We start from the raw sequence: 13,780 nt of genomic DNA on the forward strand, positions 1-13,780 counted from the left end.
TACGTGTGTTTTTATCTCTTGCTTCAATTCACAATTTAGTTGTTCATCAAATGGACGTAAAAACGGCATTTCTAAATGGTGATTTGGAAGAGGAAGTGTATATGGAACAACCTGAGGGATTTTTTATGCCTGGAAAAGAGAAGAAAGTATGTAAACTTGTCAAATCTCTTTATGGACTAAAAAAAGCGCCTATGAAATGGCATGAAAATTTTAACAAAGTGATGATATCTAATGGGTTCAAAGTGAATGAAGCAGATAAATGTATCTACTCTATATACAAGAACGGAATGTGTATTCTCATTTGCTTGTATGTAGATGATATGTTAATCTTTGGTCCAAATATAGAATGTGTGATAGAAACAAAGAAGTTTCTGGAATCCAACTTTGATATGAAGGATTTGGGAGAAGCTAATATGATCTTAGGGATCAAAATAGTGAGAAACGAAGGATCAATTACATTGACACAGTCTCACTATATTGAAAACATCCTTAAAAAGTACAATCACTCAGATTGTAAAGAAGCAAGAACTCCTATAGATCCTAATGTCAAATTGATGAAAAATACTAGTAGGTGTTGTGACCAGTTAAATTATGCTAGTGTGATTGGGAGTCTTATGTATGCTATGCAATGCACAAGACCCGATATTTCATACGTTGTGGGAGTATTATGTCGATTCACAAGCGATCCAGGAAGAGAACATTGGAATGCCGTATCAAGAGTTCTCAGATATTTAAAGTGGACCATTAACTATGGTTTACAATTCCAAGGTGAACCCACTGTACTTGAAGGTTACAGTGATGCAAGTTGGAATAATATTGAGTCTATCTCAAAATCCAATTCGGGTTGGATATTCACGATGGGTGGTGCTGCAGTATCATGGAGTTCCAAGAAACAAACATGTATCTCTGACTCAACAATGTTAGCAGAGTTTATTGCACTTGCAGACGCATGTAAAGAGGCTGAATGGTTGAGAGATCTATTAATAGATATCCCAATCTGGACGAAGCCTACACCAGCCATTATGGTTCACTGTGATAATCAAGCAACCTTGTATAAAGTTGCACAAAAGACTTACAATGGTAAGCAACGACATCTTAGTCTAAGACATCAATTTCTTAGAGGATTACTCAAGAGAGGAGTAATCACAGTTGATTATGTATAATCAAAAGAGAAACTTAGCAGATCCTTTGACGAAAGGATTGCCAAGAGAGATGACTGCGAAAACATCTCAAGGAATGGGATTAAGGTCTATGTAGATTCATATTACAACAGGAACCCTACTTAAGTACTGAAATATATACTAAGTTCAAAGGGTATTAACAAGCTGATGTATGACATTGGAGATACACTAAAGTATTTCATAGATCCCATTTCAAAACCTTTAGTGTATAAATTCTGCAAGGTTTAGGCTGGATTAACATTAATCCTTAATGAGTTTGTGTATGAAGAAGTGACTTGCAGAATCACTTACTGTGAAACTCACCTATATGAGTAAGAAAGTGAGGCCGCTTTCTATGAGATTAGACCGTATCTAAAGTACTCATGAAATCAGGATATTACGCAAGGCCATCAACGTGTAGGAACAAATATTTATACTCCCCTAATAGGAATTAGCATGTGTAATGACTCCGGTACAATCACTACAAGGTTCTTGGTTCCAGACAAGTTCACCATAGCACCTTGATTGAACTTTGAGTAATTCACACTAAGTGAAAGTTCAAAGCCAGAAGCTACTTTAATCTATGTGCTAATTCCTACGACGATGCTTAGTCTCTATATTGATTATACTGTTTTAATCGATTGCATGAACTACGGTGGCTTGATCCCGAAAGGGTACGTATGAAGTTATTTCGGTGATGCAGCCTGTTTTAGTTTTTTGTTTTCATTTTTTTCTAGTTCATAAATTTTTTAAAACGGTGGGGAATGTTGGAGGATTTTCACAAAATATATACTTATTGTGTGTTGTTGTTGTTGCTGCAAAGAAAGGATCAAGCCAAAAGGCTTTGTGTCCTTTCAGGAAGGTGTCTCTTGGATCTGTGGATTCAAAATCCAACTGACATATATGAAGAGGCATATATGAACAGACATATATGAACATGCATGTATGAATAGACCTGAGATGTGTCTGTTGGGTATGAAAGGACGTATCCAACTGACGTCTTATTGCCTATAAATAGGCATCCATTGCCAACAACAAAGATGATCAAAATCTCTTAGTTTTTTTTTATTAGAATTAAGCATCGTCAGTTACAAAGAGTTTCTTCTGGTCTGTCCGGATAATCACAATTCGCTACAGACAATTCTCCATTGTATCCTGAAAAAAGGTTTTCAATCTAACCCTTTGTGATCTGTAGAGGGGGAAAACATTCTTAAAAGACAGCGATTCATTCGTGCCTTGAAGCGATTTCTTACCCTAATTTCACAACAAATCTCTCTACGTTAGACAAGTAGAGGTATACACTATTGGTAGTGGTGATGGATGGAAAAATAAAGTTTAAATCAGTTACTGCTTATGCGATTCACCTGGTGTTCTTGTTGATGGAGTTCTTCATTAGTTAGATTATAAGCAGTGGAAGATTGTTGCCTTCGATCTAGTAACTGAGGAGTTTCGGGTTCTTCCATCACCACCACCTTGTTTCTGGCTTACGGAGGGTATCAGTCCCAGTGGTACTTCCAATCCATTTGAGTTTATTGAAAGCAATTTTCAACTCCATGTAATGGGAAGTTTTCTTTGCGTTATTCACAAGTACAAAGGCGGACATTTAGACATATGGGCGTTAAAAAAGAAGGATGCAAGGCAACACAAATATGAGTGGTGTTGGAGCAAAGAGTTCTTTTAGGAGAATGTATTTATTGAATATATATATGGTTATGTATTTTGTTAGTTAGAAAAGACATTTATTATGTGTAGATTTGTCTTATCTCTACCTATTTATTCACTGGGAAACCTGTTTTGTAACCCAAGTTTTTCATAATAAGAAAACCTTCAGATTTCTCTACCTTGTCGTTTCATGGTATCAGAATTAGGAAAGACTGAATCATTTTAAATTTAAAATCTGTGTTGAAGATTACACCATGTCTGTTATAGCTAATTTAGCTATTACAACCACTAACTTTGGTGGAGGTTTTCTATCGTCACAAGATCGACAGGATCTTGCTAATATTCTTACTGAAACCCAATGGGAAACCATGGTTGAAATACTTAAAACTTCGAATAATGATTCGAAGGAGAAGCTTTCTGGTAAATGGATACTGGATACAGGGGCTTCACGACATATGACAGGAAGTAAAGAATTTTTATTTACGACTCATAAAATAGGCTTTTCTTCCGTAAAGCTTCCGAACGACACATACTCTCATGCTCCTTGTGAAGGCACTATCGTGCTTGAAAATAATATGAAATTAATTCGTGTTTTATTCGTTCCAGATCTCCACTGCAATTTGATTTCTTTAGCATGTTTAATTAAAGATTTAAGATGTATTGTCACTTTGACTGATAAGTTATGTGTGATACAAGGTCGTACTACAAGGACGGTGATTGATGTTGGTGAGGAACGAGGCGGGGTCTATATCTTCCACAGTGGAACACTCATCACTGCAAATCGAGTAACTACTGGAGAAAATTATTGTTTGCGGCATAAACGTTTAGGTCATCCGTATAACAAGGTTATTTCTTTACTTCCGGGTATGAATAAAGTTGATTGTCAAAAATCTCGTAATGAACCGTGTGATATTTGCTTTAAATCTAAACAAACTCGGACTACTTTTCCTGTTAGTGAGAACAAAGCTGATGACTTCTTTGATTTAGTTCATTGTGATGTGTGGGGTCCTTATCGTACTCCATCTTCTTGTGGTGCACATTATTTTCTTACCATTGTCGACGATTATTCTCGTTGTGTTTGGGTTTATTTGATGGCACATAAAACTGAGGTGGTGCAAAAATTTTAGAGTTTCTGGGCAATGGATAAAACGCAATTTGATAGACAGGTTAAGAAGGTGCGCAGTGATAATGGTACGGAATTTCTTCCATTAATTCAAATTATTTATTAAACATGGTATAGAGTTTCAAACTTCATGTGTGGATACGCCACAAATAATTGGGCGAGTTGAACGCAAACATCGTCATATATTGAATGTGGCGCGTGCTTTACGATTTCAAACCAACTTACCTCTTCGATTTTGGAGTGAATGTATCTTGAGTGCTGCTTATATCATTAATCGCACGCCTACTCCCTTGCTCAATGGGAGAACGTCATATGAATTGTTATATGGGAAGTCTCCTATTTATAATCTTATTCGGGTATTTGGATGTTTATGCTATGCAAGTATTGTGCCTCGTGATCATAATAAGTTTAATCCAAGAAGTCGAAAATGTATCTTTGTTGGTTATCCTTTTGAAAGCAATTTTTTATATCTCGTGACGTAGTTTTATTTGAAAACAAATTTCCTTACATGGTTGTTTCGTTGGATAATATTAATGAAGATAATAATGAAGTTGGCGTGGATAATTGGTCAGTTATTTCGGCTGAACAACCAATTTTTTTGGCCTCCGACAGTTATCAATTACCAGCCACTGTGAACGAGGGCGGTACTGAACGTGTGTCAACAACACTGAACATAACTAAAAATGCTAGGCTTTCCCTGCTAGGTGTCACTGATATTAGTCTTTGATGCCATATAAAGGGACCCATGCTAGTCCCAATTCAAGGGATTAAAGGCTAATACGAGTGACACCTACTTGGAGGAAAGGAGTGGGGAAAGCCTGTCAGTTTTGAGAACAGAACAGAGAAGTCTGCTGGTGTGTCAGCAGCTGCAGGGGACAGTACTCGAGAAGGGCTACATGATATTAGTGGGTCAGCAGCTTCAGGATATAATGACTGCTCATCTGCTAAACCTTCACATAACGTGATAGGCGGGAATTCTTCGCAGAACTTGAAAAGGTCACAGAAAGTGACAAAAAGGACTGGAAATGTAAATGGAACGTGCAGACAAAAGTCACGGAATGTGACAGAAACTTGTGAGACAGAAATGACTTCAGGTGGGGCATTAAATAAGTCATATCACGAGAACGTGTCAGCAGGTGAAGACGAGACGGGAAGATAATGTGTCATCAGAAGCTGCAAAGAACGGGATGAGACACCTAGTTCTGTTTCAGGAAAATTTGCCTCGCTTGTAGCTACCCAGAATGTGTCAGAAGGTAATTCACCTGGTAGTATTGAGATTAGCAGGGGTCCTTATCATTGGGTTTAACCAATGCCTGCACGACACATAGGTAGGAAAGGGAGTGGGGATGTATATTATTTTCGGTAGTATTCGACCTTCTGTCACCTTGTTATCAGAAGATTTATTACCTGCTATAGAAAGAGACGTACCTCCCAGTGACATTCCTAACACGTATGTAAGACGTAGTGTGCGATCCCGAGTTCCTAATACTCGGTTAAGGGATTATGTATGTAATACTATCGAAACAATAGACCCCGGCTTCTCCCTTTCTCAGTCATCAACGTCCTCAGGTACGCCTTATCCCATAACTAATTATGCGTCTTGTTAAATTTTTCTGCTAATCATAGTCGTTTTTTGGCGGCAATTACTACTCTTAAAGAACCTACCAGTTATGCTGAGGTTGTTCACCTTCCTGTATGGCGTGTAGTTATGTCTAAGGAAATTAGTGCTCTTGATAAGAATGACACATTATCTGTTATATGCAGTCTCCTCGGGTGTCTCATTGGGAAGCTGCTCTCCGAATTCTTCGTTATCTAAAGGCCATCCTGGTCAAGGGATTGTTTTACGCAAGGATAGTGCTCTTCAACTTACTGCTTACTGTGATTCTGATTGGGCATCCTGCCCTCTTAATCGTCGTTCGCTTACTGGTTACTTTATTTTTTTGGAAGGCTCACCTATATCTTAGAAGACAAAGAAGCAACACACAGTATCTCGTTCTTCTGTTGAAGCCGAGTATCGTTCCATGGAACATACTTGTAGTGAACTCACGTGGCTAAAGGCATTATTGAAATCTCTAGGTGTGTCTCACTCTCATTCTATGTGCCTTTACTGTGATAGTCAATCAGCACTTCATATTGCTGTTAATCCTGTTTTTCATGAACGCACCAAACATATTGAAATTGATTGTCATTATGTGCGCGACCAAGTTCAGTCCGGTACTATTGTTACTTCTCATGTTCGAACAACTGCTCATCTTGCAGATATCTTTACCAAAGCTCTTGGACGTCTTCAGTTTGAGCTGCTTCTTCGCAAGTTGGGCATTCGTGATCTCCATGCTCCAACTTGAGGGGGAGTATTAGGAGAATGTATTTATTGAATATATTGTATATATGGTTATGTATTTTGTTAGTTAGGAAAGACATTTATTATGTGTAGATTTGTCTTATCTCTACCTATTTATTCACAGGGAAACCTGTTTTGTAATCCAAGTTTTTCATAATAAGAAAACCTTCATATATCTCTACCTTGTCGTTTCAAGTTCACTATGAAATGTCTGGAGAAAGATCACACATATGAGCCATTTGCTATTACAAAGAACAATAAACTTTTATTGTGGTGCGATAAATACAATCTTGTATGTTACGACCCAAAGATTGCAGCACTTACTAAGCTTAGTGATTATGAGCAGGTTAGCGAAGATGTCAAATATTATCAGGCAATTCCCCATATGAAAACCTCGGTTTCAGTGGTAGCTCTGGAAGGCAAAGTCCAAGAGATCAGTGCATACCAATTGAAAAAAGAAAAGAAAAATATCTTTGTAGAGGATGCATGTTATACTAACCTAGGGAAAGTTACTTTGCTAGATCCTGAGGGCAAGGATATAGGATATAGACTTTATCATTTGGGATATGTTAAAATTCCAAAATCTTATGTGCCAATGAACCAAATTTAATATTTTCACGATACTTGATAGGATATAGACTTTAGCAAAAGAGGGACAAAAAGAAAAAAAAATAGACTAAAATAACATCTGGCTTGTTGGATATCAATGTCCCATTGAATTTCCCAATTTGTGAAAATAAATCATTAATTTGAGTCGACCCTAATGTGAGCTCAACTGAAAACGGACAGTTAGTTTGGATTGTGAATTTGATGGATTGTATATTTTGATTTGAATTCCAAACTTCATTGCAAAATAAAGTACTCTCTCGTATGTACGTTAGGAAAAAATGAAAAATACCTAGCAAACTGCAAATGAAATTCAATTGGGCAATCAGGGAAGGGGTCGTGGTGGGGGGATTTTGTTTTGTCGATCTCCAACCCTACTACTTTTTGGCTTCCTCTCTACTTAGTTGTGAAAAAGGACTCCACTTATTCTTAAAATTTTATTAGATTTTATCGAGAAAAAAAAGCAGAAGCAAAAGAAGATGTACATTGGATTTAGTTAAAAGAAGAAGAATAATTTCCGATGTGAACTTTGATCTTGAACTTAGACATTTACGCAGGTGACATCAACCTTCTTATTCAACTTTCATTTAATTAAAATTTATTTTAATTCATTTACTATGCTACCATTTACATGTTGGTTAAAGAGATTGGGTTTTTTTTTGAGAGGAAATGAAAATGTATCCTATGAGAGTTTAGCATCGGAGATGGACAATAATTTCACTAGACATTTCAAAGTGACTAGTTTTAAAGTCCCTAATTCGCCTAATAAGTAACTCATTCGGTCATGGCATATTATGTGAGTTGGGAGTATCCCATCAGGGTTTTGTATATATTATTGAAGTTTTGGTTTTCAAGATCAAAGATCACCATGTCAAGGTGGAACGTCAAAACAATACTCGAAGTAAATAATTTGACGCAACAAAAACACCTGAATGAAATGATTTGGAAATAACGAACATATTGCCTCTATGATCGACATCAGAAGGCATGTCAGAGGGTTCTTATGGTGTATGAATGATTCAAAAATGAAGGTAATTTCCTCTATGATCGACACTACCGCACCCTCCTTAGGTCCCTAGCACGCAGGCCTGATATGGTCGTGCTTTAGATGGGGCTACAAGGAATATTAAGTTCTCAAATCTCACTCTGTTAACATGATATATCCATTCAATATCTCAGGGACTCGGTGTAGATAAAGTGGTACAAAACCGACATGAAGAATCATCTATGCTGGTTACACGAAGTAACTAAATCACGTTTTAATTACAACGGGGTCAATTATTTTGCCTAAACTAATAAGATAAACATACACTATTACACCTAATAATGGCACGATATAGATGATTAATTTATGAACGAAATTAACTCTGTCCCTCTAAAACACTATTTAAATAGCTATCGTATCGTTGCACCAGCTACAAAAGTAGCAGAAGAAAAAAGCTGAGGAAAAAGTAAAGACTGCCAAGGTATGAATCTGATATAGAAACCATAAACTCATCATGTATAAATAAATCTCTAGTGTGTGTGATGAAAATTAATTTGCAATATAAACATAATCTGTTTGTGTTTTAAACCAGGAATTTCTTTTTCCTCTAATTTTTTTTATATATGGTAAGAATTTGTGTAGAGAAGATAATGGAAGGAACATCCAAGAAACTTGGTGTGTTCGATTTCAAAGCTGGCGCTGGTTTATTGCAAAGCAAAGAGCTTTATCAGGTAGTTGACTGATATGTAATTAATTAACCAATTTCTTATTTATTGTTTAATTATTCTAGCGTTTATTTTCCTTAGTCATTTCATGTTTTACTTGTAATATGAACTATGTATGATCTTAATTAATCTCCTAATCCGTAAATTCATCTAGTATATCTTGAACACAAGCGTGTATCCGAATGAGGCAGAGGTCCTTAAGGATCTACGGGAAATTACAGCAAGCCATCCAGAGTATGTTCTTTTCTCACTTCCAAAATATTGTGTGTGTACTATGAATACTCATTTCTAAATTCCCATCTATAACTTTTTTTTTTGGGTGCTTGTATTCAAATTTATGTATATATATAAGAATCTGTTTCACTTGGCTTTTTAATTTTAATACTACATCCTTCCACATTTACTTCATTTTTTTTTTCTTTGAAGCATTTTTACTTCATTTCTGGATGCAATGGCATTATTTTTCCTCGAATATATTGCACAAAATGAAATCACGAAAATCAACCGACACCGCTTACCTTCTTCTTTTTGAATTAAATTCTCGCGCACCAAATGCTTTAAATAAGACGGAAAAATCAAGTGAAAAAAGTCGGCAGAACTAGAAATTCAACGTGGGAGTGGCTTGAAAGTAAACTGGGTTTGAGTGGGAGTGGCTTAAGCCTATTTTCTAGGCTTGATTTCTCAGCCAAGTTTCAATACTACTGAAAAAACAAGTTTTTCCGGAAGTCACTATGTATATACGCCTCTTAAAAAGAGCCGTGAACAATCCGTGGTTTCTTATTTCTTTCTTCAAGAAATTAAGGAATTCCTCGTATTAAAGGCCCATATTCTCTAGGAAGAGTTTCAATACACCATAACATCACTATTCCATGCCTGGATGTTTAGGTAAGTTAGGATTACCCATAAGCTATCAACTTTCCGGATATAATTATAGCATATTTATTACAAAAGGCAGATGATTTGGATTTAGCTGCCTGTATTGATTCTCATAACTTGGTTAAGAGCCTGAGTTTTAAAATTTATGTCAAACTGTATCTTTTTTTTCTTAGCGTTTTGCATACTTTTCTATTACAACATGAAAGTTGGTTCAGGGCCAAAACCTGCACAGTCAACATGAAAACCCATGTATTAAGATCTTAACCCAATATCGGATAACATTGATCATCACCAAGATACCGCTTCCTGTTTTTTGGTCAATCTTTATAGATAATTGGCAATGACATTTCTGTCGTGTAAATAACATATATAAATAGGCGCCCATGTGAAGAGTTGTCATGAATTTCGACTTAACAGTTAGCAATGTGGATATTTAGGTAAAAGGTTATTGTACTTAAGCTTTAAGAGACCATTCTAAAGGAACAAACCAGCAGATTGTTTGATGAAACATCTTTACTGTTTGGTAGGGGTATGATGATTTGTGCAGCAGATGAAGGTCCCGTAATGTCATTGCTTCTAAAGCTTGTTAATGCAAAAAAGACAATTGAGATTGGAGTTTTCACAGGATATTCACTCCTTGTTACTGCTCTTTCTCTTCCCGAAGATGGCAATGTTTGTGTTTTTAACTATTTTGCACATCACCTTTCTAACTTTTCTAATTACATGGTTTATAAATTGCATATTGTGTATGCATATATGACAATTGGCAATCTGCTCCACAGGTAATAGCCATCGATCCTAACCGATCATCTTTCGAGATAGGATTACCATTCTTCAGAAGAGCTGCAGTGGAACATAAGGTGGAGTTTATCGAGTCTGTAGGCCTTCCGGTTCTTGATAAACTACTTGAAGAAGTAAGTACATACACATACATACAACTCAACATGTACCAAATGTTTTTATATATAACTTTTCCTTCTTTTTCGATATATTAGTTTGATTAACTTTCTTACATCTATATACTTATTCAGCCAAAGAACGAGGGATCTTTTGATTATGCATTTGTCGACGCTGACAAGTCAAATTATGCAAATTATCATGAGAGATTAGTAAAATTAGTCAAGGTTGGAGGGTTGATTCTTTATGACAATACTCTTTGGTCAGGAACCGTTGCTTGGGAAGATGATTCCACACTCGATGACGAAATGGTACACGAGAGGAGCGTATTCTTAGAATTGAACAAGAAGTTGGCATCTGATTCTCGAATTCAAATTTCTCAACTTCCTATTGGTGATGGTCTCACGATTTGTATGCGTCTTTGCTAAAATACATTTGGCATTTAAATGCCAATGATATGTTAATTTTGTGCATGTATTGTTCTATTTAATTAAGACAATGTTTTTCATTTAGTTGATGAAATTTGCATTTAGCATGACAAGCAAGACGTGAACGAATTAGAAGGACCAAATATCTCGTGTTATCTTTCGCCATAAGAGAGAAAAATAGAACTAAAAAACACTTCATTTATGTTTATTAAGGACACATAAAACAAAAAACAAAAACAAAATACGAGTCGGGGAGATATTTTTTACATATATAGCCTCGTGTTTTTAGGGGCCACTCGAAAGGATTTAGGGGCCAACAATAAAACAAAAAAGGTCACCCAAAGGGAAAATGTAGCCAGCCCTTATCTCGCGTAATTCGTAATGGCGAAATTACCCTTATATATTCGGAGGATATGATAACATTGTTATCCTCCGATTGCAATCGGAAGCCAAAATATTTCCCAGACTTCCGATTGTAGTCGGTGCAGTATTAGAATGATTTGTGTTCATTAATCGGGAGTGTACACAGCCAGTCATAACCACTTGGTTCGTGTTTTGGATGCAGCGTTAATCGGGAGTTAAATATATTACAAAACCTACCGATTATAAGTTGTCCAAAATTCAAATTTTGAAAGCTACCATAATCGGTAGATATGCTAAATACAATACCTATCGATTATTGGTTTCTCCACATTCAACTTTCGTCAAATTAGCCGTTGGAGTTTTTGGGAAAACAAAAAGATCCGTTGGACCCTAAACCTATATGAAGAAACTCATATCTATCACCCCAATTGCACCAAACTCTTTCCTCTCTTCAGTTTTAATTTTCATAACAAAAAACATGGATATTGCTTTTGTCGAAGAAGAAGATTGTGCTATTTATAGAGCGTGGGTTGTGGTAACTGCTCATGATCGTGTTCACAAGCTCCACAAATCGGAATCCGAAGAGCAGATATGGAACCGTATCTTAATGGTATTTGAGGCCTTAGATGGTAATCGAATTCGAAGATCATCCAATGACATTAAGATGAGAAAGAATGCGCTCGATAAGGAGATTGACAAACTTGAAGATGAGGAACGGTTTGTTAGGAACGCTTTTCCTTGGTGGACGTATGAAAAACGAGTAAGTATCTCTGTAACTCCAACTCACATTAACAAAAGTTAGTACTAACTTGTTACTCATTCGTAATTTCAGAGAAATCTTGCGGATCGCCGGTATGTGGACCTCTACGGGAAACGATTTGAACATGAAGGATGCTACAAAATCAAGAGGGACAATTTCTATGGTCACTGGAAGTTATGATCTGTTTTAATAATTTTATGGTCAATTAGGAGTATGGATTTAGGTGCTTTTGACGAAATTGTAAGGTTAAGGCCGTTTGAACTTTATGTAATGGATGTAATCGGAGTATTATTAATATAAAAACTAGCCGATTACACTAAATCGGTAGATTATTTTGTTAAACAACCTACCGATTGTAATATTCGGTTATGTTATGAGTCAACTTTCTTTCCGATTATGGTGTTGTTTGGTTCCAGAAAACAGTTTTTTTTGAACTTGTAATATTCGGAGGATACTTTTTTTGTAAATTTCCGAATGTACGGTGGCCCAAAAATCAGAATTTGGAAAAACTTATACTTTTCAAATTTTGTCTTTGAAATAATCGGAAGTTAAATTAGTTACCAAAACTTCCGAATATGGGTTGTCTAACCTTCAATATTGGCCCTTGGAACCACCTGGAGCCATGGCGTGGTTTGTTTTGAACTTGTAATATTCGGAGGATAATTTTTTTGTAAAGTTCCGAATGTATGATGGCCCAAAAATCAGAATTTGGAAAAACTTATACTTTTCAAATTTTGTCTTTGAAATAAGGGATATTTTGACTTTGGGTCCCATAAAATGGTATACCTTTGCATTTGGAGCCTAACTTTGTCCAACTTTGAGTTTGGGTCCCTGTCAAAGATTGACTATTCTTGACCATCCAACAATCAGTTAAATATGGGTTATTTTAACGAAAATATTACTTTTTATTTATTTACTAACTCTACCAAGTTATCTAAGACAGTGAAATGACTAACGAAAACGTTTTATTTTTGTTAAAATATCTCATATTTAACTGATTGTTGGATGGTCAAGAATAGTCAATCTTTAACCGGGACCCAAACTCAAAGCTGGACAAAGTTAGGCTCCAAATGTAAAGGTATACCATTTTATGGGACCCAAAGTCAAAATGTCCCTTGAAATAATCGGAAGTTAAATTAGTTACCAAAACTTCTGAATATGGGCTGTCTAACCTTCAATATTGGCCCTTGGAACCACCTGGAGCCATGGCGTGGTTTTTTTTGTACTTGTAATATTCGGAGGATAATTTTTTTGTAAAGTTCCGAATGTACGATGGCCCAAAAATCAGAATTTGGAAAAACTTATACTTTTCAAATTTTGTCTTTGAAATAATCGGAAGTTAAATCAGTTACCAAAACTTCCGAATATGAGATGTCTAACCTTCAATATTGGCCCTTGGAACCACCTGGAGCCATGACGTGGTTTGTTTTGAACTTGTAATATTCGGAGGATAATTTTTTTTGTAAAGTTCCGAATGTACGATGGCCCAAAAATCAGAATTTGGAAAAACTTATACTTTTCAAATTTTGTATTTGAAATAATCGGAGGTTAAATTAGTTACCAAAACTTCCGAATATGGGCTGTCTAACCTTCAATATTGGCCCTTGGAACCACCTGGAGCCATGGCGTGGTTTGTTTTGAACTTGTAATATTCGGAGGATAATTTTTTTGTAAAGTTCCGAATGTATGATGGCCCAAAAATCAGAATTTGGAAAAACTTATACTTTTCAAATTTTGTCTTTGAAATAATCGGAAGTTAAATTAGTTACCAAAACTTCTGAATATGGGCTGTCTAACCTTCAATATTGGCCCTTGGAACCACCTGGAGCCATGGCGTGGTTTTTTTTGTACTTG

General features: G+C 36.1%; 1 protein-coding gene across 3 annotated transcripts; it reads left to right on the forward strand.

The window, feature by feature from the left end:
- Window positions 1–8,240: 8,240 nt before the first annotated feature.
- On the forward strand, window positions 8,241–10,897 carry LOC113347957 (probable caffeoyl-CoA O-methyltransferase At4g26220). Of its 3 annotated transcripts, none has more exons than XM_026591645.1 (6): window positions 8,241–8,358; window positions 8,520–8,608; window positions 8,757–8,836; window positions 10,006–10,150; window positions 10,261–10,392; window positions 10,510–10,892. In XM_026591645.1, exons 2-6 carry the CDS (start codon window positions 8,528–8,530, stop codon window positions 10,801–10,803), a joined length of 732 nt encoding a protein of 243 aa, XP_026447430.1. In that variant the 5' UTR covers window positions 8,241–8,358; window positions 8,520–8,527; the 3' UTR covers window positions 10,804–10,892. The 3 variants fall into 3 exon arrangements, with proteins under 3 accessions (XP_026447430.1, XP_026447431.1, XP_026447429.1); XM_026591646.1 differs by having other exon boundaries at window positions 8,268–8,358; window positions 8,509–8,608; window positions 10,643–10,897; XM_026591644.1 differs by having other exon boundaries at window positions 8,268–8,358; window positions 8,509–8,608.
- Window positions 10,898–13,780: the final 2,883 nt, after the last annotated feature.

Source organism: Papaver somniferum, chromosome 2 (genome assembly GCF_003573695.1).
Source record: "Papaver somniferum cultivar HN1 chromosome 2, ASM357369v1, whole genome shotgun sequence".
NCBI lineage: Eukaryota > Viridiplantae > Streptophyta > Magnoliopsida > Ranunculales > Papaveraceae > Papaver > Papaver somniferum.

Bases quoted from the DNA above. Each gene is read 5' to 3' on its own strand.
- LOC113347957 (XM_026591645.1), top strand. From the start codon at position 8,528: ATGGAAGGAACATCCAAGAAACTTGGTGTGTTCGATTTCAAAGCTGGC. The intron at 8,609-8,756 runs GTAGTTGACTGA...AAATTCATCTAG, and splicing joins AAAGCAAAGAGCTTTATCAG to TATATCTTGAACACAAGCGT. The intron at 8,837-10,005 runs GTATGTTCTTTT...ACTGTTTGGTAG, and splicing joins ATTACAGCAAGCCATCCAGA to GGGTATGATGATTTGTGCAG.